The sequence below is a fragment of the Coffea arabica genome, chromosome 2c (assembly GCF_036785885.1).
Source record: "Coffea arabica cultivar ET-39 chromosome 2c, Coffea Arabica ET-39 HiFi, whole genome shotgun sequence".
Taxonomy (NCBI): Eukaryota; Viridiplantae; Streptophyta; class Magnoliopsida; order Gentianales; family Rubiaceae; genus Coffea; species Coffea arabica.
In genome coordinates, this window is record NC_092312.1 from 24,813,848 (window position 1) to 24,840,621 (window position 26,774).

The window sequence follows — 26,774 nt, forward strand, 5'->3', positions numbered from 1 at the left end:
TTTTTTTTGTTTAACCACTAATCATACAAAGGCAGAATCCTTTGACATACAAAAGCTTGATTGATTTACCTGAGAATGTGAAGAATGGAGGAATTTTGCTTGGGTTGTGATTTCCTATATTATCTATGTTTTATTTTACATTGCAACGTGAAGGTGTACGTACTCCCTTTATTGTTCTGAAAGGAGAAAAGGAATTTGGGAATTTTTATTCTATAGTTACGTGACAGCAAATTTTCGAAGGGACAGAGAGATTTGGGGATAGAGAATTTGAAGCGTAGTAATACACATTACTTTTATGTTTGCTTTTGTATTTAAATTTTAAATTTTTTAATAGTCAAAAAAGTTAAGATCAAGAATTTGTCAAATAGGAGGTTTAGCTGATTATCCTCGATAATTAATTTATATTTAAAGTAATCGAGAGCAAGCTCTACATTATTGAATATAATATGACAATATGATATTTGTTCACACGCCATAGTGATTGACGTGAAGAAACTTCTATCTCATATTTATATCAAATTTTAGTTTTCTAGTATTGGGTGCTCAAAAATTTTCTTCAAATGTTAATACACATTCCATTATCAAATAGGAGTTTTAATATTAAATAGCGTTCAAACAATATAAACCACTTATAATTGAATGCCACTCCTCCCACTCTTTCGAGAAGCAAGAACTCGTTTTTATTGATTTTCCAACCTCTCATGTAATTGAAGCTCCTCAAAATTGTGCAAATTGATCTGCCCTTTTAAATGGTTTGTTATAGTTAAACTCAAAAGTTTTGGGTTAAAACTTGAGAGAGTAGTTCGTATTTAGCAGTTTGCCATATATTTTGACTTCAAATTAGCTAGCACGCACATAGTAGATAATGCTAACGGCTTAGCTTCAAATCGTGAATCGACTTTTTCGTAATTTCAAGTAGGCTATGAAGAAGTTATCTGCCTAGATTCAAACAGAATTCTGAACTTTTTGTAGGTTAAAAGAGAGAGGAGGAGGAGGAGGAGGGGACAAAAGCCAAGTGTCAGTATACTTTAGCATGATCCAAACCAGAAAGAATCACGAAATAAGCTGCTTGAGATCATTTATCCAGCGCTGTGGCACTAAAATTAGGTACAACTGCATATTAGCGAGCCTTCTCTTGAACAAATGAGCATCAAAATTGTAGAATTTTTACCTAAAAGATGAAGATCAGAGAATGCAACAGCCTAGCCTGTTGAGAGCAAAACTGTGTGCCCAGCAAATGCTGTACATCTGAGAACTCACAATTGAGACAGAAGAGATGTATAGCATAAACGGAATCTCTGGTAAAACCTACTTTGCACCACATCCAACTGATACCCTACAACATTTCTCCCGCCTCACTCTTCCATAAAAAGATGAAAATATAGCCTTGACGCACGGATTAGCATTAGAACTTTAACCCAGAATGGATGGCAACCACCCCTCCTACGAGATTCTCATACTCTACCTTCTGAAATCCAGCGTCTGCAATCATAGCAGCAAATTTCTCCTGCAGTCGTAGTCAGAGAGATTAGGTAAGATTTACACGTATGGACGTGGCACTACGTAGAACTTTAATGATTAGCATCCGTGTTATGGTTTTGAAATTAATTTCAGATGAAGAGTTTGTTTAGGAGTGCCAGCCAGATTCTGCGTAAACAACAGAACCTTTACCATAACCTGTATTATTGTCTATATCATCTAAGTGATTGTAGTTTTATTTGTTATTATAATTTGTGACAATCATACCAAGAGATACAGCCGAATGCAGATGAAACAATTAGCAGCTTGGGGACGACCTGCTTTTTGCTAGTCAAACTCAGGAAGAAGATTAAAGGCATTGCTACTATTACATAAAAACCAAATGCAGGTGTCACATGTTGGTGCAATAGCCAACAAGCTCAATTAGAGCTATGTTATCATGAGTGGTAAAATGAGTTATTCACCGTTAAACTTTCTTGACTCTCACATTTCCTTAACATAAAACTATGAAATTAGACTGAAGCAAAGAAACCCTGTGTGGGGGAGGGATGGGTTGGGTGGTATGGCGGGAGGGAGTGTAAGTGAGAGGTTCCGGGTTTGAGATCTCCTATCTACACTGAAAAAAAAAAAAAAAAAAAAAAAACCCTGTGCAAGTTACGATAAAGCCAGGGCTCCTAGCTCTGGTTACTATATGCTCTTCAATGTATCACTGCTATCAATAAAAGTGACCAATTCAGTCCCAAAAAAAAAGTGCAATAAGAATTTCATGATAGTAATAACACATTTAAACTTTCCAAAGCATCTGCAACATATTTTGTGGTTAGGCAAAAGATTGAGAGCGACCAAGACACTAACAAGCCCTAGTAGCACAAGATGGTAATTCCCTATTCATGCATATATTTTACCTGAGGTGGAAAACGACGAATGCTTTCCACCAAATACTGATATGACTCCCGATCACCAGCAACTTGCTCTCCTACTGCTGGAATGACTGAAAAAGAGTACAGATCATACCTGAAAAAAATAAGAAGAAAAATCATGTCTCCAGATCATTAAATGCACTAAAACAACAAAACACGAGAATGCAACTCATTTAAAATACACATAAACAAATTTATGAGTTGTGGCTAAAAGGATTCTTAGAGCAATCAATGTTTCTAGCACGGGGTATGGACCAACATTCATCTTTAACTCATCAACCTCAGCTGCGAAAGTGCTTAATGAATAAGCTGATGTGCTTGGGGAAAGAAGGATCAGGTTCAAGCTTAAGGATGTGCATTTGTACGATGGAGAAAGAGAGAGAGAGAGAGAGAGAGAAGGGGGAACACAAGAAAAGGAGAAATAGCATCGACCAAAGTCATTCATGTAGATTCAGCCCTTGCCAAATCACAAACACTATCAAATCTAACTCATGGCAGTAGAGGCTACCAAAAGGTAAATAGAACAGATTAAAAAGAAGAAATGAGTTAACCACCTATTGCGAAAGAAGGAAGCAACAGTGATACACATCACTTTCATCTCATTCACTGTACAAGACAAATAATGCACACTAAGGAACACCTATACATCCTGTAAAACGATGCCAAATCTACAGGAATGAAGTTCTAAATCACATGATACTAACTGTGCCAACTATATAATTGTGGCAGTAAGACTTTTTCCTATCTTTTACAGGATATTTTCCTTCTATATACACCTTCTATAGTAAGCAAGCATCATATAGGCAATGAATAGAAGTATAGATACATCAGCAGCTCATAGTTTTCAAAACTTCAAAAACTTTTAGATAGTCATTAGGCAGTATACTATATGTGTATAGCACATAAGTAAATGCTACAAACATATTACACTTTGGACCTTGGTCATAATCAAAATACAATCTTTTCTTGCTGTCAAAAAGAGAGAGTGAAGAACCATTTGTTGAGTAAATTACAATGACAGAGACATGTAAAGGAAGACACTTACAGTTCCTTGAAAATTGGAACTTCAACATGGCTCAGTTCAAGGCAAAGAAATCTTCCCCCTCGTTTAAGCACCCTGAAAAATATACACAAAGTTGAATGTACCAAGTCATCCAGAGGTAAATGTTAATAGGAAAATGAAACATTGAGAACTTGAACAACAGCATTAGGGCAAAGATCAACATGACATGAAGGAAATAAACCTTTTTGGTCCCAAGTTCTACATGCAAGATGAAAGATATTAAACCGTGCATTGTGCTTCTTACCATGAAGCATTTGCTTTAACAACACAATGGACCATCCAATAAAGAGGCGCTGATCATAATCACAATCTAAACTTGGTTTGACCATCCAATAAAGAGCGCTGATCATAATCACAATCTAAACTTGGTTTGCAGGAAATGTAGAACTTACTTTCCCCTCTTTTAAAAACCTCACAAACGTAGTTTCTTACAGATGACCAATAATTCACTCTAGTTGCTATTAAACCAGAACTTTGAGATTTTTGTCAATATTTTATTTCTGGTACTTGCTCAAAATAGTAATATAGAGTTCAAGATAATCACCCTTCATAAAATTATAAGGTTCAAAGTAACTTCAAGGACCCTTTGCTGAACTATAGCAAATTACACATTCATGCCAGCCATATATGACATTTAGTGCTATTAAACAACCATCTCCAAAGAATTTTGAGAATTTCTGTTTACTACCATTAAATGAACCACTAGGAGGAATAAAAATTTTATGAACTATATGTACAAGCATCACTTGCCAGAACCACTAGGAGTAATGAAAATTACACAGAAAGTGCCGGAACTATAGCAAATTACACATTCGTGCCAGCCATATATGACATTTAGTGCTATTAAACAACCATCTCCAAAGAATTTTGAGAATTTCTGTTTACTACCATTTAATGAACCACTAGGAGGAATGAAAACTTTACGAACTATATGTACAAGCATCACTGGCCGGAACTTTCTATGTGACAAAGTTCAACCATAATGTAGCAAGAATGTACCTATAAGCTTCTGCAAGAGCTTTTTCAATATGCGTAACATTTCTGATCCCAAAGGCAATTGTGTAACCATCCATTGAATTGTCCTCAAAATTCAAAGCTTCTGCATCTCCTTCTACCCAGACAAGAGCTCTATCCTCAGCAAGACCTGAATGAGAAGTCAAAAAAAAAACCTCCTCACTTCAATACTACAAATTCTTGTTTCCAGGAAGCAATTTCATGTCAAAATTATAACCTTTGCCATCAAAGGGTTTAAATGAAGATTCTTTTCACATGGGTTTCTTACCTCTCTCTTGTGCCCGCTTCTTACCAACATTTAACATGTTTGGGTTGATGTCGCACACAAAAATCTGAGTTTCCTCCAGCAAATTATCTTCAGGAGAATCTTGCAAAGCTCTACGTTTAACACTGTTTATACTTTCTAGAATCCTAAAAGCAACATCCCCTGTAAAACCAGAAGCAATTTACTCAATTCAACAGTACCAGTTTTTTCACCACCTGAATGACAACAGATTGTGGAAACTTTATTTCCTCTTAGTTATGAAACAAAAATCGTACCAAAAATCAACTTTCTTTGTTATGAAGGTTTATCTCGCCATTTAAGATATCTAAGGTTGGACTCCTTCCACAGGTTTCAAAAGTTTGTTTAGAAGCAAAAGGTTTTCATAGATAATTTGTACTGAGCCGAAAATCAAACTTTTCAGATTTTGTTTCAAATATCAAAAGGCCTCTAATTTAGATGCCAAACGTGTTTGCATAGTGGACATATGATCAGATTGGGAGGTCAAAGTGGCTACAGAAAAATAGCCTTGCAAGCAGATGTACCTGAGAAAAAGCAACTCCAGTAAAAAAGATCCAGATCCAAGATTAAGGAACATTTCATAGCACAAAAAACAGATATATCCATACCTATGTATAACATGCATTTGGACTGCAGATTGCATTACATTAATAATCAAGAAAAGAGGGGCATAGGAATTGTTTTGTGCATAAGTCTAGCTTCTGCATGAAAGAAATCCAAAACTACAACATAATTACATACCATACAGATACTTGTTTTGATGATTTGAAGAGCAATAAATATTTGACAAAAGCTCAAATATTTAGCAAGAGAAAAAAATACACCAATAACTTTTATGAACCTTTAACTTTGGGGATCATATCTCCAAGCCAGAAAGTAGAGGACAACAAAACTCACAAGGAATTTTAAGAAAATAACAGGAACATCACACGGCATTTTAAAATGGCACTTCTCTTTTCAGCAATACAAGATTATATGGAAGCAGGGTAACATACATCAGTATACACCACAATGGAATCCCACCTGTACCACCAGCCACATCAAGATGCTTCATTCCAGGGAAAGGATTCAACTTGGAAACCAATCTAAATGGAAAAGAGGTACAAAAGATCCAATTTCAGAGAATGAAAGTCATTCATCCAATTTCAGAAATGGAAAAAATTTAAACAGTTGAATCACCAAAAACTAACCTGTCCTTCCATAATCTATGTAATCCACCACTCATCAAGTCATTCATTAGGTCATAGTTTGAGGCAACACTGGTGAAAACGTTACCAACCATTTGGCTCTTTTCTTCCTCCCGCACCTCTTTATACCCTGAAATTGTGACCTTTTAAGTAAACACAGTTGTTAAAGCATGGCCCTTAAATTAAAAATATCTAGCCTAAGCATCGTCAATCTGTTGCGCTATAACCAGACTTGCCAACAGCTTTGAAAGAAGTCAAAAAAAAAAAAAAAAAAAATATATATATATATATATATATATGTAAATGGAATCAATTTTGAACAATCATTTCAAACTGACTGTTTCTTGGCATACTATCACGAAATTAAAAACACAAAAGTCGGAGGTTGCAAAAAGCTCCAAAACAGAAACATGTCGAAGAATGGAAACCATCCTGTTCCTTATAATGGGTGGGATGAAAACACTTCAAAAACAGCTAAAGATAGCCTTTTCGGCCAGATAATGATGCAAAGGAGGATATATAGATAGAAAGATGAGTTGACTCACCAAAACTAGTAGCATGAGAGTGCAACATATATCCTGAACTATACATGGATAACAGTTTCGATCTCCTCATAGCCCGGGTTAATGATCGCAAAGCTGTTGCCATGACCGCCGTATCAAAATTCCCTGCCCAAATAAACATTCAGCTTGATTCTATAGAAAACAAAAGGTTTTATTTTGCCCTGTAACTCCAAAGATCATGCAGAATTTGTAATATAAATCTATTCTATAAGATAATTTCTCCAGAGACATGGAAAAAGTCACATCGAGAATAACAAGCAATCTGTAAAGGAAAAAGAAACGCTCCATCTAACCCAACAACCTTTTTCTTTTCTTAGCTATCATTATCCAAGTCTCCAAGAACATGACAAGTACTTGCTATAATCTTCCATTCTCAATAAATATACACCTAAAATGACCTAAATGAGATTATGAAGAAGAAGGGAGTCTTTGGCAGGGGATCAGTGCCCTCCGCTGAACCACAAAAGCTGCATCCATTCAGCAGCCATGAAAATCATGTATCTCTCTGTATAGGTCCGAATACCATAAATTACACACCTCTGTTGCACTTATCAGAGAACTTCTCTCTATATTCTCCTAAATAAGCACATACTGGCTATATCCTCAAATAACAAAAGACTAATATAGGACGGCACAAAACCAATAAAGGAAGAACACTAAACCCCAGTATTCAACATGTAAATAACAATGTCCATTGCCATCACAAACAGCATAAGTTTCAGAGGATTTCTATCAAACGGTTAACATACAAAATTTTACAACACCACAACAATACTTGCTGACAAGCTAAAAATACAGTTTTCATCATATTACTAAAAAAAAATCAAAATTGAATCTTTATCTCTGATATCTATTCAATTAAAATAATTTAATCCCATGATCGTGGAAAAAAAAAAGGAAAGAGCTTTCCCAATAATGTAACCACAACGCAAAGAATAGCAATTTCACACCGAACCCAGATGATATTCGAACGAAATTAATGCACAAGTCCATGGTCCTTTCAATTAAAGAATCTAGTGCCAACAAAAATAACGTGGCGGAAAGTTTACCTTTTAAAAAATTCCGAAATTTTCCCAGCCCAGTTCAGGGTTAAACAGATAGATTCTGATAAAGTTTTCTCTAGCAAGCTTAAATCACACAATTGGAGAAAGAAATGCAGAGACGGACAGCGAAAATCAGAGCCCGGTATACTCAACGGGCCATAAAGGCTCCAGTTCTTTCGGTCGTTTTTCTGTTCTTAGTAACATAAACAGTGTATGTATGTATATAGGATTAATATCACTTTACCCCTAAACTGTATCATTACTATCCATTTATCTCTTTACATTACCTTTTAATCACTTTACCCATAGATAATTCAACTCAGCATATTTAAGAAATTTCAGGTAAAAATATCCTTTTATTATATAGCATTATTACATTATTATTATCACTCTATCCCTTTAAATTATATTAATACAATCTCTTTAATCTCTAACATTATTTTCTAGATATTTTATCTTATCGTTAATCTAATCGGTATGGTAAAAATTTTTTAAAAGTATTTACCTTTTTTTTATATATAATTAAAAAAAGTTGGAATGGTTATTGTTCCTTTTATTTTCACTTTAAGAGATCCAAAAACATAAAAATAAAAGGATTTTTTCAAATTTCTTTTTGACACTTATTAATACTAGGAAAAGAAAAAGAGATAGGAGAAAAGGATATAGAAAATTAGATTTTACAAAGAAAGAAAATAAAGAAGAGTATAACATTATTGTATTATTTTAAAAGTTATCGGGATTAGAATTAGAATTGGGTGGTAAACAAAAAAATAAAATAATTTTAAAATAATAAAATTCTTTGTATTTTTTTAAAAAATAATTGAGCGCTCTTTCTCTCCCCCCTCTCTCTCCCCATCTTTCTATTTTTTTTCAATATTCATAAGATTGCGAAGAAAAAAGAGATTAATAATTTGACTTTTTTTCTTGATATTAAAAAGGAGAAAAATCACTCTAAATTTTTTATTGTTTTTATTATACAAAGAGTAGGCTACTTTCTTCTAAAGTTTTTTTACTTGTTAAATTGGTTTAATGATGGGATAAATTGCCAAAAAAATAACTCTAGAGTGTAAATTGATAATGACACTATAGTTTATGAGGTAAAGTGATAATAATGATAAGGGCTAAACATGTCTTTTCACTTTAATTAACAAACTCTGTTAAGTTTGACCGTTAATCTTAATGGTAAAATGACTAAAAGGTAATGTTAAAGGGGAAATTAATAGTAACTGTGAGGACTCGTAAAAACTATTATTTTTAAACCTAATTTATGGCTTAATAAATTATTTAATTGGATTTTTGCCACGAGGAATATTTTCTAGTCTTATTAGACCTAAATACATGGTAATATAACTTCGTTATATTTTTAAAGTGACTCGTTTCAAAAATTAATTTCCTGGAGCGCGTTTAGTAAAAATAGTGAATAGTGCTTGGAGATTTTATCCGCGTAGGAGCACAATAAGCTTGGAATATTGGAGACTTGTACTATGGTCCTAAAATAGGTAATCTTATAAATAAATACTCAAGTGATAGTTAGTAGTACAATCGTTATACGAATTTCTCGGAGGTTTCGCGTTATAGCGTTAAAATTGACGGTACGCGTTTCACACGCGCGACTTTATTTGAGGGACTTTAGACCCTTATTTCGAGACAATTAAGAGTGAATAATATTTACATGAATATAAGTACATTAGAGGTTTAGTGCACTAGTGAACCAAACGCGCGAGAAAACGAGCCCTAACCGCGCCAAACGCACCCTAATGTGAGTTGACTAATGGGTGATTTGTGGCCACAAGTTAGTATCTTCTCTTGAAAGCTTAAAAATCTGATCACATTCTCTCTCCTCCTTCCCAAGAGTGCCGACCAGCCCTCTCTCCCTCTCTAACTCCATTGTTTCAAAATTTTACTTCACAAATCCTACTCAAACCACCACCAAAACATCTCCAAATTCAACCAAACTTGCACCACACTTAGCTTAACACTAGGAGATCATTTTGAGCTGCAAAAAGGGTGCTGGAAATCACGGTTTCTTGGAGCATTTCAAGGGCCAAAAATTCTGATCTAGTACATTAAGAAGGTATAACATGATCCATCACCTTAAACTTGATTTATAGTAGTAGATATGCATCTCTAAGTACTTGCATGTAAGTAGATGACTTGATATTGTTAGGAAATGTGAAAGTGGGCTCTATGAACTCCCACTCTTGGGTTGTTGCTGATTTGATGATTGATGGTGGATATATTGTTGGTTTAGTGGTTAAAATGATGGATTAATGGTGTGTAATTGATAGAAATTTCATTGGGTGCAAGAAGCAAAAGTTTCCAATTTTGCTCCTGCCTTGTTCGGCCATTTTAAGGCCAATTTTAAATGAACTAATGGCTTGAATCTGATGTTTATATGACGTATTAGATGTGTGAAAAATTTCATTGAAAAATATTGAGGTTTGGTTGGGCAAATGAATTTTTTTTGTGAAACTAGCAAATCTGGAAACTGTTCACGTATGGCTCTGACCAGCGGTGGTGTTTAGGCCATAACTCTGTCCTCGGATGTCGAAATCACGTGCCGTTGGTGGCGTTTGAAACTAGACATTCCAGGCTTTAATTTGAGATAAAATGCACATTCTGATTCTTTATGAGTGAGCCGAACCAAACGTTTTAAGATCGCTGTCCTGTTGCTCTGTTCAACTGGAATGAAGTGATAAGGCAGCAAATTGATGCCCGATTTTGAACTAGTTGGGTGCCAAATTTTGAAATGATTTCTTCTGTGATATTATAGCCCTATGAATTTATTTTCAACGACATAAACCATGCCCCATTCTGAGTTAAATTGACTGAGTTGTGACCAAAACAAGAGGACTGCCCTGTTTTGGAAAAACCGTAATACTTGGACTGGTTTGGGACAAAACCTGGGAGTGATCTTATTAATTGAAGTTCTTGATGCTAAACACTTACCAAAGGTATCATGGATGTATCTTAGACCTTTATTTCACAAATGAACCATGGTTGGATAGCTTTCTTGATTAAACGATTTGAATTGGGAAATGAAGTCAAAAGACAGGTTGCCTTAGAAATTTTCCTGAACTTTGGATGATTAATTAACTAACTTTCCGAAGGTATTTTTCCCTGAGTTTTGATAGAGCGGTACCTTTCATAAAGGAGTAACATACTGCAAAATTTTATACCAATCCAAGTTCGTTTTGATACTTAGCTAAGGTTCCAATTTTGGAAACTCAAATCTGGAAATTGTTCACCAGACTTGAATTTTCCTAACTTCGAGCTACCGTATTTCGGTGCTCGAAACTCCAATTCTCAATCCGTTTATTCTGACCTAAACCTTACTTACACCTCTAATTGAATTATGAATTTCAAGGGCTAGTTTGCAACGAGTGAATTCTGCCAAATTTCAAAAGTTAGCGAAAAAACCAACCTTAGCTCAATCCTGAACATTCTGGAACAGTGATTTCAAGCTCATTTTTTAGTACTTTCCACTTAGATTCATGGAAAAGTGTCTTCTAAGAACTTTTAACACTTTCCATAAGGTTTCCAATGGTATAAATTTTTCCAATTTTGGGCTTATATCGAGAGAGATACGAATTTTCAAAGATTTATAATAAAACTGAAAATTTTCAATTTTCAAGGCAAAAGAGTTTTTCCAAAAACTCTTAATTCTCTTAGATTATTCAAACGTTTTGCCCTCGATTTTCATGATAAAAACTCAATTAATATTGTACTTAATAAAACGCAAGTTGAACCTCGATCTACGAGTAATTGAGGTTCATTTTCGTGAAATATTCTTTAGATTGTACTAGTGTACAATCTTCCTTGATAATTGGGATATTTGAGTGATTATCCACTATTAATTGCCAAGCGCACAAGGAGACCTTCAAGAGGATCTTACAGTGGACACTTGAACTTCCAGAAAATAATTCTTATTGAATTGCTCGGTGAGTGTCAAGTGTGTGAATCCTTGATACCTGCTTGATTGTGGTAATTGTTGGAGATTTTAAAAATAAAGGCGGGTGTGTACTTTATCACACTCGTTCTAATTTCAAATGAATGAATGAAATGTATTGAATGAATGAATGAATGAAATGTATTGAATGAATGAATGAAATGCAATGGTATGTTATGACTACATACGTCGTTGGAGTGAATCTCCTCGACTTTCAAATGAATGGGGGACGCCCAAACTCATAGGCCGACCTTGGACTCGAGCCGGCAATGGGCTTGGTCTGGAATCTGGGCGAGCCATGAGATATATAAGCTCGACCTAATGAGAGGTCTTGCTTGGCATACTCGTGGAGTATCGCCTTATAAATGACTTGTGGGTCCTGGAGGTGTACGGTGGACGGAGGGAAGTAAATGGTGATCTACGGAAATGGAAATACCGACCCGATTGACGGAGGGTCATCGCGGGAAGGTATACGAATGACATCGGCAGAGCGAGTGGAACTTAGCTCCTGAGAGTTACTATATCCTTGAATTGTTTCTGATTACTTTTCCTGCTCGAATGGTTGATTATTGAAATATTACGGTTTTGTTTAATAAATTTGGGATTGCTATTTGAACAATGTGCTTGCATGTGTGTTCTTGGCCTCACGAGCGTTTAGCTCACCCTATAGTTTTGTTTTCCTTAACAGGACCGAATCTCGGAGAAGTATGGAGAAATCCTTCGTTGTTCTTTTGTTTAGGATTTCTACTATATTTTGGCTATGCCCTGGTTTGAGTTGTACTTTTGGAATTGAAATGTAAAAATTTGAGCCCTGATGTGTATTTAGAATTTAAGTCGTATTATGATTATCCGATGTATTGGTTACATGTTAAGTGACTTGTTAAGTTTGAACGCTTCCGCATTATTTGTATTCATGTTGCTCTCTTCGAAATGTTTGGTTTGGTTTTAAGTTGAATGGAATTGCTTGAGTCTTGGCGAGAGCTGGGCAGGCGTCCCGCGGATACCCTTTGGTTCGCCTTAGGGAGATGTGGGGGCGTCACAGTAACACCAAACGTTAAGGAGATAAAGTGATAATAAACCATATATATATATAATAAATAATAAAAAAAAGGGCAAGTCACGAGTCAAGAGTACGGCTGCTCATGGTCCAAGCTACTTGCGAGCAGTTACTCGAGTCAGAGATCGACTCAAAATCAATCAATACCGAACTCGAGTCGAACTTGAGCGGTTCGTGTGAATAAGTGAGTCAAGTTCGAGTTATTTGTTCTCAGGTTCAATCGCTCGTCAAGCCACTTGACTAAGCTCGTCTAAGATGTGAAATGACAATTATACCTCTGAACATTACAAAAATCACCAAATACAATTATCTAATACTCATATTCCCAAATCCCAAATTTGAAGGGCTGCTTGGTTAAAGGATTTGGGAATCACAGAATGGAATAAATTCCTTATTTGTTGCTTGGATTAAGCCTATTGGAATGCAATTTTTGGAATCATTTCTAAAAAATCGGACTTATCCCATTCCCGAGCAAATTGGGAGGTTTTAGACAAAACCCTCAACTTATTCTCTCAGACAACATTTATGATGGACCTATCCTCTCTTTCTCTCCATTACACGCCGCACCTTCTGTTCTTCTTCTTCATCAGATTTCCTAATTCATCTTCTTCATCATATAGTCTTCATCTCTTATCCAAAATTTCTTGAAAAAAAAATCTAAAATAAATCTAAATGGGATAGAAATAGGCAAATATCTTCAGCGATAAAGAGGCACTCAATCATAACAACTCTTGTTCTTCTCGAATTTGACCTACATCTTTTAACTGATTGTGGAAAATCCTTAGCCAACAAAGAAATGGACGATTTGAGTCGAGCCAAAATTTCTGATTTTACATTTTACCAAATTTTCCTGACTACAAAGTACCTTTAGAAAAGTGAACGCAATCCCTTTCATTTATAAACTGCAGATAGTTTGAATTTACAGGTTGCCTGGGGTTAAATCATGTATGTATTGTTGAGGTCTCTGAGATTTTGACTGATGAGCCGTTCATGTTTTGGAAGAGGGAGGACTCCACAGGCCAACGAAATTGGTTAAATAGCGCATTAAATACAAAACCTGCCAGTTTTCCATAAAGAGCTGGTATGTTATGAGCAATTTTTTTTTTTTTTAACTTTCACATATTTAATTTATGTTAAATACAAAACATACTAGTTTTCCTTTGGACGCTATTTAACCAATTTTTTTCTATAAAGAGCTGGTATGTTTCCCATAACGAGTTGATACAAAATATACTATAAAATCTGCCAGTTTTTCATAAAGAGTTGGTATGTTATGCGCTATTTAACTAATTTTTCATATTTAAACAAATTTATGAAAATTAAAATAATGTATTTGAAAGTTGAGTTTTTATTTGGAAGAACGCATTCCTTGGATGTGTTTTTCACCCTTTGGGAAGAAACTCAAAAATCGCCACCATTTGGGAAGTTAGTTTAAAAACTCCATCTTTTTGGGAATTTACTCCTTGTTAATACAGCTACTATATTTATTTTCTGGTATTAATTTTTTTTATGGTTTATGATTTTCTTATGTTTTATCAAAAAAGTTAATAATTATTGTAGTTACAATTATGGAAATGTTAATTTGTCGTATGTGTAATTCTTTTGTTTTATAAGAATTGTTATATCAAGGCTAAATTTAAAATTTAATTGCATTTAATTCCGAAACACTCATAAAACCAAGCATCAGGAATTGGAATGATGCTAATTCCAATATGTGAACCAAGCTAGATATTGGAATGTAAAGTTTAATTCCAAAATCAGGGTTTATGATTCCATTTTCATTTCCGATTCCAATATGTGAAACAAACACCTCCTGAATTATTCGACCTCACATCAAGATCCAATCGAACAACCCAAACCCTAGGTCACAGTCAACACCACTCCACCACATCTGCCCTTATCCATCACCATTGATCTCACCAGTCACATTACCCATCCGCCACCGGTCCACCGCCATTCACCTCACCAGTCACCATCACCACCACATCCGTCACCAGTCTACCATCATTCATCTTACCAGCAACCAACCTTCAAGGCTTAAATCGAAGACCAAGAAGAGTTGCAACTAGCTAGCAATAGCAAAATAGTCGCAACAACAGGTACGTGTTTTACTCCATTTGGGCCTTTTAACCTTACATCATTTCTTTTTACTTCTATGTCATCATTTTCTAGCTTGATTTTGCAGTTACTACATTTTGAACTTTATTTTGTCCTTTTTCTTTTCTGATATTTAGGGAAAGAAGAGGGCTTATATTCTTGTGGTTTTGGAGCTTGTTGACTACCTCACATCATCCTTAGGCGAAGTAAGTCTATCCTATATATTACCCCTTACCTATACATTATCTTATAACAATGTTTTTTTTTTTTAAGAAAAAAAGGTCAAGTAGCTCACTGGATTTTAATTTTGCTTATGGAGATAAATAACCATAGCATGAATTTCTTAATTGGACAGAAAAGAAAGGGAAAAAAGAGAAAGTTAAATTTTTCTTCATTTGTTAGTTTTTAATAAGAAAGAAAAGAAGGGAAATGGAAGGATTTAAAAAGATGAATAGTAGGCAAAATTTTTCCTCCCAAAATGGAGAGAAATGGAGAGAAAGTTGGAGGAAGCTTATGAAAGTTTTTTAAAATACCTATTTTATCCTTAAAAATGTCTTGAACAAATATTTAATGACTTTCATATCTAAAATCATTCCTCTAATTCTCAAAATTCCCAAACAACATGACAATCCCTTCTCTTCTTTTCTCTCATAACTTAAGTTTTCCCTTCTTCTATTTTCTATCCTAAACTCCCAAACTTAGCCTAAATTCCTGAAGGGGATTGAAGGTTCTTTTTACATGATTAGTTTAGGCATATGGTATGCATGTGTGAAATAACTTGGTGGCTCTTTTGGATTCTAAATTCCTGAACAAATCTTTCTGCAGGTTGATTTAAAATGTATATCTTCTTTTCGTGCCAATGACTGTTTAAATGTAATTTTTATTCTAATTCAGCTTAGGGGTTTTTAAAAGTTCTTTAGTCTAACGTGTTATTGTTTTGTTGGTTACCTTTCTCACTTGTTAGCAGTAGTTAGTGATAATACATGAAGAAATTTGTAGCCAGACTATAGTGTATTGCCATTTTGTTATGTTTGGAGTGGCTGATTATGATATTTAGTTTTGATGAACATGGAAATGAAAAAAGGAAAGATGCATTGATGTTTGTGGATTTTGCACCATTTCAGCATAGGGAAATGGAAAGGAAAGATGCACTTTCTTTTAAGAGGTTGCTGGCATGAAATGATATGATTTTGATGTTACCTTTCTCATTCATTATTATTAGATTGTGGCAGCATGAAAAAAACTGGAATCACCAAGGAAAGCTAGACTCTTTTGAATTGTCATATTTGTTTCTTTAGAGTCCAGACCAACAGTTTGGGTCATATGGCTATATCCAAGGTGTCATTTGCTGGGCTAGGTTCACTAAATTGTAGATAGATTTCAAGTATGAGTTGCTGGAAATGATCACAATATGGAATACTGGTAGGTGAGACTCTGAGAGTACACTTGCAAAGCAATAGATATAGCTGATTGATTGAAATTCTTCATATGTATTATGCAGAATATTTATACTTGGAAATTTGCATCTAGCATTTTTATTCCCCTATTTAGGTGATCAGCTTTAATTCTAATGTGTTGGAGATTGGTGTTGAAGAAAGGGGAAAAGGTAACTAAAAAGCAAAATTACTATACATAATATTTGAAATATGTCTTTCTCTTACTATTTCTTGACTTCCTTTTCTTAATTTTTTTGCTTTTTGCAGAAATGAAGACTGCACAAGAGGTTGCATTGCCTATTTCTTGACTTCATTATGCTTGAGATAATTTGCATTTAATTTTCCTTGTTATGATCTTACTTGTGGGGTCTTTAGCTGTTTTTTGGCTAGTTTTTTTATCCTTTTTTCTTGGCTAGTCTTTGGCTATTTTATGCTAGTTTTTTGGCTGCATATGTTGTGAATTTTCACATTTTAGATACTCTGCAAGTTTGATCTCCACATGTTTTTGAAAGTTTTTTGGCTGGTTTTTTGACCCTTTTTCTTGGCTAGTGTTTGGCTGTTTTTTTGCCAGCTTACTTGCTAGATTTTTTTTGCTGTTTAATGTAGTTAATGTTGCACATTTTAGCTACTGTGCAGAGCTGAGGACTTGAGGCAGGACTGGAGTAGAGAAGTGGGGAACTCATGGTTAGTTCATAGGCTCATAGTTGTCTGCGACAACGCATTTCTCCTTTGAACTTTGTTTGTGTACTTGATTGATTGTGTGACAATGATTGAACATTTGAATTGCTGGATGCTTGGACTTTTATGTGTTCATGTATTTCTAATTTTATGATTGTATTAGTGGATAATTTGTAGGCCTAAATTCAATCAGGAACATGTGAAAAACTATGATCAATTATAGCCTGAATTGTAGGCGGTTATTATACTCAAATTTGATTAGGAATAGATGGAGAAAATGCTGTTTTTATAGCTTGAATTTCCAAAAACTTGAGTTGATTTCGAGTTTCTAGATCGAGGACTTGCAATTGGACTTGAGGACTTAAGGCTTGACTGGAGAGGAGAAGGGGAGAACTCAAAGCTTGTTCATAGGCTCATAGTTGTCTGCAACAACGCATTTCCCCTTTGAACCTTGTTTGTGTATTTGATTAATTGTGTGACAATCATTGAATAATTGAATTCTTGGACTTTTACGTGTTCATGTATTTCTAATTTTATAATGTATTAGTGGATAATTTCTAGGCCTAAATTCAATTAGAAACATGTGAAAATCTATGAACTTTGCCTGAATTGTAGGCTGTTATTATGCTTAAATTTAATTAGGAACAAATGGAGAAAATGTTGTTTTTATAGTTTGAATTTCTAGAAACTCATATTGACTTCGAGCTGCTTGTGATCCAGAAATTGAGCTCAATTCAAACTACTCGTGAGCTAGAAATTGAGCTTCAGTTTGCGAGCCTTGTTAACTCAATCTCGACCTTGCCTTTTCCTTGGTTGAGCATGAGCTCAAGTTCCAATTTCTTGACTCATCGAACTTGAGCCCATGTATAAATAAATCGAGTTAGGCTCGATAAGTTCAAAACTCGACTCGACGCGATTCATTTACAATCCTAGGTAATGAGAAGTTTATTAGATTAGTGTGTAGTTAATTGTACGAGGATAATAGCAACAACCCCTACTCATATTACTTAATACTTTTAGATAGAGTACTATTTAAAATAGAGTAAATCTTATATACACTATCACCGTTGAATTTATGACATGTGTGCAAAAGTTGAATTTTAAATTCAAATTTTACATAATTATCATTCATCCAACGCTGACAGTGTATATACTGTTAGTGTAGGAAAGATTAATCCTTTAAAATATTGCTTAAAATAATTATTGTACCATTTTTTGTAATGTGATATATGCGATACAAAAAAGATAATTAAAAAACGTATTTATGATGTAAGAAAAATAATATTTATAAAAATTAGATAATTCTCGGATTCAAAATAGACACGACTTAAGTTATATTTTACTAGTGTATCAAGTACTGCAGCACTACCTCCAGGAGGCTTAAAAAATTTTTCGAGACCGTGGGTTGATGATTTGTGGATATTTATGTGAATAATTATTACGGGAAAAGAGGAATAACGAGTTAGATATTGCAAAATATAGAAAATCTGAAATACGCCAGTGGAGGTGATTAAAAGATGCAACTAGAATCAGGCGTGGACTTTGGAGGTTCTGGCTCAAGAAAGTATATGTCAAAGTTAAAACTATTGGATCAAAAGGTATAAAAGAAGTCCAATTGAGTTGAATACTTTAATATATGAGTGTTTAAATTTGTTTTTTTCATCAAGTTTATATTAACAACTTTGATTATTCATTGGATCCCAGTAAAACTCAACTGCGTTAAGCTAAGCTTAAACGACTATACTATTTTGTATCCTCATAACTAATGAACAGTTAATTAATTAATCAAGCAATCTAAATCATAGGATTATGGCAATTCAATTTGCCTTCTGTAAAGTTCAGTCGGATAATTTTTTTTGTTTCTTTAGCTTAATTACAACCATTTAAAACTACTTTGCTTAGATCAAGTTGATATATCCATCAAATAGAAAAAGAGAAGATTATGTGTTCGCAATGCAACGTGATTCTTTTGCCTATAAATTAATTGAAGAGTGTTTTTCATAAATTTAATTAAAGAGTATTATCGGTCTAACACAAGTGCTCCTTCATCCCTTTTGGATTAAACACCTCTAACTAAACAACAAAATGAAATTCAAATAAGCAAGTATACTATTTTAACCACAAAGGACAAATTTCAGAAACAAACATTTTTTTTTAAAAAAAAATACACACACACACACACACACAAATACTTGCCAATTATGAATAAAACAAAGAATTATGTGCATGGTTAATGAACGCAAATGTCATATGCCTAGACTTATGCTTTGGATGAACACCTAGCGCAGTGGCAATATGGATTAAACTTTGGCATGCAAAATTCCACTCAACAAAAAAACAGACCAAAATGAACAAAGACTTGATCACAAAATAGATACGTAGTTATGTATATCTAAAGTTGCAGCTTGATAAAGCCAGAAAGAAAAGGTTACCTGACTTTTACCAAATTGGATGCCTCAGTGTCTGGAGCGAGAAATAGATATTTTACGCTTTGAAAATGTCTGAGAGTGTAACTTTGGAATGCCTACAAAGTTGTACCCAACAATTCATGGAAAGATGATTTGTAATTGATGTGGACGACAGAGTCAGAATACGCATATATAGATGCGCATCGTAAGCAAGTAGTTTGAAATACCAATTACAGCCGTGAACAGAAACTAACAGTCACATATTGCTTTCTTTACTACCAATATTGCAAATTTTTTCACTTTTTCAGTACTTCTTTTGTAGGAACTACCAATGATGAGAAAGGATTAAGAAGGCATAAAAGTCGCATAATTTAGACTGTGACTTGTGAGAGTTTGTATTAGGCTCGATTTCTTTCAACAAATAAAAGAAGGCTTGTGTCACAAAAATTTAGGCTCGTCTTGTATATATAACTAAATTTAGTCACTTCCTAGAAGTACTTATATACGCTGTTTAACCTTTTAATGTATATATAACTAAATTTAGTCACTTCCTACTTATTCAATGTCATGTTTCAAATTTCCATATTCGTTATTATCTGATATTCAATCAATGATGACAAAATTTTGGTGGGGTGATGGTAATAAGGAAAGGCCTATTCAATAGATAAGTTGGACAAGCTCTGTAAAAAAAAAAAAAAAAAGAAGAAGGGGGAATGGGATTCAGAGTTCAGACAACTTTGGGCTTTCAATTTACCTTGTTTGAATTGCGGTTTTTCGTCGGAAAATTATGTCGTTTTCCGTGATCACATTTTCCTATTACCTTTTTTCCTCACATACATCAAATCATTACAGTAATTTTTCCATGAACAATCATGGAAAATGTAATCCAAACACAACCTTAGCTTTGCTTACTGAGCAAGCTTGGAGGATTGCCACACAACCTTTCTCTCTTTTACATCAGATTTTTAAGATCAAATATTTTCCTAACTCTGATTTCTTTTTGGCAAGATTAGGTTCACGACCCTTGTTTACTTGGAGAGGGAGATATGAAGTGCGTAAATATTGGTTGCAGGGAGCAGAAGGAGGGTTGGTAATGGAAAAGGTATCCAAATTTGGAAACATCGATGGTTACCTCAGCCTACAACTTTTAAGATTGTATCTCCTTCAGATAGGTTGCCGGAAGATACTACAGTACATTACCTGATTAACAGCAATAGAAGAACTTGGAAACAAGATCTTTTACAAGAGTTATTCTATCTAGATGAGATAGAATTGATTAAGAGTATTGCAATTGGTGATACTCATAATCAAGATAAACACATATGGCGTTTTACAAAAAATGAATTTTTCAGTATTCGAAGTGCTTATTATTTAATCAAGCACCAATCCAGCAATTGGCAATACATAGTTCTTGGGAGCAACGAAATGACAAAAGGAATCTAGAAACAGTTATGAAACTTAACTTTGCCTGGTAAGATCAAGATTTTTTTGTGGCGGGTTTGCAATGATATTCTACCTACGAATGCCAAACTCAAATGTCGAAGAGTTTTGCTAGATCCCTCTTGTGACCTGTGTCAATCTCCAATTGGTGATATGAATCATCTTTTTTTAATGGGTCTAGTGGTTATTCAATCATGGGCGTTGAGGTTTTAATCTGGTAAAATCATGTTAAATTCAGCTCATAATGTGGTATCCTAGTTGTCTAATATCCTTATAAATTTGAAGAAGGAAGACACGTAATTAGTTGCTATTACACTTTGGAATTTATGGAACAATCGTAACGGGGCTGTATTTGATGGATCATCTTACAAGGACACACTCAGTTTGGTATCCTTCTCATTATGTTTCTTGAATCAATTTCAGGAGGCAAATAGGAATTCAATAGCTATTGAGCATACATCTGCAAGTCAACAATCTGTTTTGTCCCAGTGGAAAAGACCTCCCACGGATAATGTTAAAGCTAACTTTGACGGGCTGTCTTAGCTAGTCGTGACATATAAGGTATTGGAGTTATTAGAGATGTTGAGGGTAATTTCGTGGCAAGATTAGCAAAACAAATTTCATGAATTTTTGATCGAGAGGTTATTGAATCGTATGTTACAAAGGCTGCGGTTAAGTTGTTGTTGAATCTTCATTTGCACATGATTATTCAAGGTGATTGTCAAAAAGTTATCAAAATGATTCAAAGTATGAATACGGATGCATCAACTTGTGGACTGCTTGTAGATGATATTCTCATAGATATACAAACCTTTGCAACCTAGGAAACATCATGGGTGCCTAGAAAGTTGAATAATATTGCACACTGTTTTGCTAAATATGCTTGTTCTATTTCTGATGATTGTATATGGAGGGACATCCTTCAAGATTTTATTGTTACTGCACTTGCTGTGAACATTATCTCATATTAATAAAATTTTCTCTTTCTATCAAAAGAAAAAAAAAAACCGTTTAACGTAGTACCATAAAATTGTGGGGTAAAAAAACACATCTGACTCTGGAATTAGAAGGTGCAGTTTTAGATTGCTCCATTTGGTTAAGGGTTGGTAGCAATTTACCCATAATCAGGTATTAGCTTCACAATTTCTATTCACAATGAGATCTCATTACATCTCTTAATCAGAAAAAAGCTAGGCTAAGCATAAATTTCTAAGCTTTGGAAAATGTCTGGGCCCACTCAACAGGAGAAGAGTGACCTCTTCAGTTTCTAAAGCTCCTCAGTTTCTTTAAAAGAGAAAGATCATTGCATGCTCCATGAATCACATGGTCGCCGATGAAACATCTCTCTGGCATTTCTTGAATTCATGGTCAGAGATATTCAGAGCTGAGGGGAAAACAAGTGCAATCTCAAGACCCCCCAATACACAATCGATGGTTTCCACAGGGACAAAATTATCCATTTATGAGTCTTCCACCAATTCTCGGCGATGATGATGAACTCATCATCAGTAGCGATATCAAGGAGAGAAATTGCCATATGATATGATTCGGGAAAGAATATTTCATTTCTCATTAGAGTCAGTGGCAAAACTAAAAGCAAAAGCAAATGCTGAAGAAATACCAGTGAGATTTCTTCCTTGAAGGCTTTGTCTTCTCATACATGGAGATGTATCACAAGGGCTCGAAACTTTTGGTCAGATCGTAAAACAATCTTCTGGGTTGTAAGAAATACCAGATCCTGGTTAGTTCCACCTAAGTCTCAAGACTGCTTCGGTGAATATCTGCAGGCAGTGGCAACAAAAGCTGACTGTGGTGAATTGCTGAGACGAAGCCTAGGATGGGCAGCATGGCTACTGCATCACGCAGTGATCAATCAGACAAGAGCATCGCATGAATGGATTGAATCATTGGTGCAATCTAGAGAACTACCTCGAGATGCGCGTAATCCCTGTAGCTAGGGCTGTCAATGGTCGGGGTTTGGACTCAGACCCGATAGTTTTTACCGGGTACGGGTTGAGAAATAATTCCATTATCCGGAGTCGAACTTGGACCCGTACCCGTTTATTCTAACAAAAAAAACGGGTCGGATAAAGGTGATCTGGAGAACTACCCTGCGATGTGCCTGATCCCTGTAGCTAGGGTTGTCAATAGTCTGGGTTTGGACACAGATCCGATAGTTTTTTCCGGGTACAAGTTAAGAAACAATTCTGTTACCCGCACCTAGACCCGTACCCGGGTAGTCTAACAAAAAAGCGGATCAGATACGGAATATAGGGTTCCGACCCATATCCGACCGGACCCAGATAATATATTAATAATTATAAAATATAAATATTTCTAAATACAATAATAATTCTTTTACCAAATTAACAAACTCTAATCTTGTTGGGGCCTTATTTCTAGCTACAATAATATTTCTAAATACAATAATATAAATACTTCTAAATACATTATTTTTGTTCGGCCTTATTTTTTTTCAGGCAAACCCAGGCCTGACCCGGGATCCGTCAGACCCAGTTCCGAGACCCTAAGCACAAGGGCTATCGGGTATACAGGTCTGGTCAAGAACTGATACATTATAACGAGTTTGGGTCAGAAATTTTCAATTTCGATCCGAACCCGACCTGCTAACAGGCCTACCTGTAGCATACTTTTGGGAGGCTCTCCACGATTCAACATGTATAGAACTGAATTTGGACTTGGAAAACGAGTTGCTATTCGAAATGGGAGTGGAAATAAATTTGATGGAAAACTGATAGTGAGTCCAGGAGTCGAAGCAGGGGAAAGCATGGATTTTGAGATTTGCCTTATACATGTAATCATGGTTTGTCATCTCGGGCCAGTTCACAATGACTCGGCCGAGACATAATTGGAACAATGAGATCAGTACGATATTGATTTCCAAATCACAAATTTACTATATTCGAGATGACTCGCAATAACTCGATCGATATCGAATGAGTTGTAACAGTTGCTGTGCATATCGTTGAGAAATCAACAAGTTGGAGTGAGTTGTATCGGAAATGGAATAAAAAAACTTTTTGGCTATAGAGGGCTAACATAGGACTGGATTGAGAACTGCCTACTATTAATTGCATAAAAATCAAAATAAGGGTCACTTTCAGCAACAAATCAAATAAAGTATGGTAATGATTCCCCAATTCATAGAGTTTGGAGCGTGAACATAGAAAAATAAGAAGGAAAACATTATACGTATATAAGAGAGAAACAGGGAGATGAAATGAGAGAAGAGTAGTTCTACTGCAACAGTTAATGTGGGTGTATATGAAAGTGTGAAAAAAGGAAAAAAGGGAAGAGACCATCGGCCTTTGTGATGGTTGGCCGTTGTTATTAGAGGTGTCAAAATGGGTGACTTGGGCGGGTTTGGGTTGGGTAAAATGGGTAATGGGTTTAAGTGAGTCAACTCATTTATACCCATTTAATTAGATGGGTATAAATGGGTAAGTCAAAAAATGAATTGGGTAACCCAATTACCCATTTATAACTCATTTATTTTAACTTTTTGCAAACTCATTTAAATTCATTTTTGTAAACTAAGTTATCAATTTATACCACTCTTTATACCCATCATTAGTTTTAAATATTTACTTATAATGTTCAATAAACTTAATTACCAATTTTTTTCATTTATACTCTATGTCACAAAATTACCTATTATTTAATAATTGAATAATACGAATATAAAAATTTGAATTAAGTACTATAAAAATTAATATAAAAACTTAATCCAAAAATTTTGAACCCCTAACATTTTTTTCATATATAAATTTAAAATTTCATTTTATAAAGATAAGAAAATAGGCTAAAATTTATCATAAATTGGTAATGCTAAAAAATGAGCAAGTTAACAAACTAAGAAAAAATAAAATAATGAGATAAAACCAACAAATAATAATAATAATAATAATAATAATGTTAACATCATGACAAAATGAAAAATTTGAAAAAAAAAAAAGGTAGGGGAAAAGAAGAGACTTGGGGGGGAAGAGAATTTTAAATGGGTTAATTGGCTTTGATGGGTTACCCAATAATACCCATTTATTGGGTATTATTGGGTAACCCATTTATACCCATATACAAAATTTAAGATACCCATACCCATCTATTCATGGGTGGGTATGGGTAAATCTAATTAAGTGGGTTAATTTGCCACCTCTAGTTGTTATGGAGGAAACAAATTGAAGCAGCAGCAGAGTAGTAGTATGAGCAGTGACGTCGAGGAAGAAGAAAAGAAAAGAAAAAAAAAGTTATAAGTTGCTCTTCAATGTTTTAGAAATTATGAACCTGCCCCAAAAGTTCCTTAAACAAAATTATAAAGTAGGTATATTTTATATGGTGACTTTTTCCTACTTTCAATTTCATCCTAACTAACTAGATTCATCTTAAGCTCTAAATTTCATATTTTATTTAATGCTAATTTGTTAATGATAATTGGAATACAAGGTGCCTTATTTCTTTTAATACTATAGGTCCATAGATACAGTAGCATCACTTTATTTCTACATTAATTAGTATATATATGATAATATAGGTATTCACCAAATCTAATTTGATAATTGCGCTTGTTATGGCATTTTCTATTTTTACTAATTTTTCAGATTTTTTTTAGAAACTTTTATGTGCTACAATGTGTGCATTATTCGATATGCGATCAATATGCCGCAACAGATATGGAACAACCGCAACTATGACGTGACCGCGATCTGCAACCGCGAACCATGCATGTAATGAGTTCTCTTGAATCTAACAAGGAGTTCATGGAGACAGTCTCTTAGTTTATGAAGGGCAACTTACCAGTTTACAGCTCTATGTAACAGATTAACATGGCTGCTTTAGTGCCCATGAAATTAATTACCTTATTGAGTTTAAAATTATTGTGCTTTTTTGATTAATTGGTTTCACTTTACTGTACGCTGTAATTTTCATTCCGGGCGATATCATGATCGCTGGAACCCAAACATCTAAGCGCTCAAATTGGAAATTGCAGGGTTTAGGACCCAAGATGTCATCTGGGGTTGAAACACCAAAGAGTGACGTTATAAACCACTATGCTTATCATATATGATTATGACCAACATTTCATTCCACTGCAGACTTGATCTCAATGATTCACAGAATTGTTTGACAAACTTTTGGCCCGTGAAGACATGATGAGGACGATCATCATTCCCTGGTATAATTTTGAAGTCAAAGTGCCTTTGTCTAACTATTACATAATTTGGTAGCTTTCACTCCTTGAGTCCCTTTTAAAAGCGAGATCACAAGGATAGAAGTTCTTTACTTATTGCAGTTTTCATAGATTCCTGCATTTAATTACACTTCTCTGTCGAGGCACAATGCATTAAGCAAACTCTATCGAGCACGCATGTAACCAAGCTACATAGCCTTAATACACCGAATAATCAAGAAAAGAAAAAAATTAATATTTTTGGGGATCCAAAGATTGGAAGATGTGAAGCTAAAGCAACAATAATACCCGCAATTGAGTTATACCAAGATTACCTTGTTTGAGGAAATGAATCAAGAAAATAGATTGATCAAAAGGGCCAAAATTCAATGCTGTACTTAATTTTACAGCATTGATGATTATTCTGAAATCTCAGTTGGCAACGGATGCAATTAACTATGAGCAACTGATAATCTCGTCGCATCATTGCTCTGGACAATAGTAACCTCCAGAGTTGATCCAGGACTGCTTTTAGATTAATTTGGAAATGAATGGCTCACTTCCTTCATTGTTATCTTTATAAATTTAACAAAATTTACACAACACTCTCATTGTTCTGAAATCTTGATTGGCAAACGTAGTTAGCTTCACTCACATGATTTTCACAAGTTTGCCAAGTATTGCCACTGACCCTTAGCTTTGTCAACAAATCAGACTTCATTAAAGTATATATCACGTTGCCATTTACAAACTTGATGATAAAATCAACTACTAATCTTCTATACTACTTTATTCAACTCAATTGGACTTTGACTATGCCTCTTCATCCAGTAGTTATACTTTTGATGCATGACCCCTCTTTGACACGTATATGACATTTTCATGAACCGAAATCCTCCAAAGGCCACTGGTGATTTCGGTTGCATATATGTACCTGCATCCTTTAATCTCCTCCAATGTCATAGCTCA

At 34.7% G+C, this 26,774-nt stretch overlaps 1 protein-coding gene, 2 long non-coding RNA genes and 1 pseudogene across 5 annotated transcripts; 3 read left to right on the top strand and 1 right to left on the bottom strand.

The window, feature by feature from the left end:
• Positions 1-1,050: 1,050 nt before the first annotated feature.
• LOC113727041 (2-methoxy-6-polyprenyl-1,4-benzoquinol methylase, mitochondrial-like) lies at positions 1,051-7,776 on the bottom strand. Of its 2 annotated transcripts, XR_011839252.1 has the most exons (10): positions 7,559-7,776; positions 6,492-6,614; positions 5,950-6,076; positions 5,783-5,844; positions 4,745-4,903; positions 4,462-4,606; positions 3,445-3,516; positions 2,385-2,493; positions 1,172-1,507; positions 1,051-1,097 (listed from the first exon to the last, which is right to left on the bottom strand). XR_011839252.1 is itself a non-coding variant. In XM_027251004.2 (9 exons), exons 2-9 carry the CDS (start codon positions 6,592-6,594, stop codon positions 1,406-1,408), a joined length of 879 nt encoding a protein of 292 aa, XP_027106805.2. In that variant the 5' UTR covers positions 6,595-6,614; positions 7,559-7,776; the 3' UTR covers positions 1,051-1,405. The 2 variants fall into 2 exon arrangements, 1 of the variants encoding a protein (XP_027106805.2); XM_027251004.2 differs by having other exon boundaries at positions 1,051-1,507.
• Positions 7,777-9,401: 1,625 nt separating this feature from the next.
• Positions 9,402-12,432, top strand: LOC140035255 (uncharacterized). The gene is made up of 2 exons (XR_011839255.1): positions 9,402-9,626; positions 12,190-12,432. It is a non-coding gene; the product is annotated as an uncharacterized lncRNA (long non-coding RNA).
• A 1,702-nt stretch (positions 12,433-14,134) lies between these two features.
• Positions 14,135-17,300, top strand: LOC113727042 (uncharacterized). 2 transcript variants are annotated; one of them, XR_011839254.1, is made up of 3 exons: positions 14,164-14,657; positions 14,793-16,261; positions 16,359-17,300. It is a non-coding gene; the product is annotated as an uncharacterized lncRNA (long non-coding RNA). The 2 variants fall into 2 exon arrangements; XR_011839253.1 differs by having other exon boundaries at positions 14,135-14,657; positions 14,793-17,300.
• A 4,859-nt stretch (positions 17,301-22,159) lies between these two features.
• Positions 22,160-23,486, top strand: LOC113724144 (uncharacterized acetyltransferase At3g50280-like; annotated as a pseudogene).
• Positions 23,487-26,774: the final 3,288 nt, after the last annotated feature.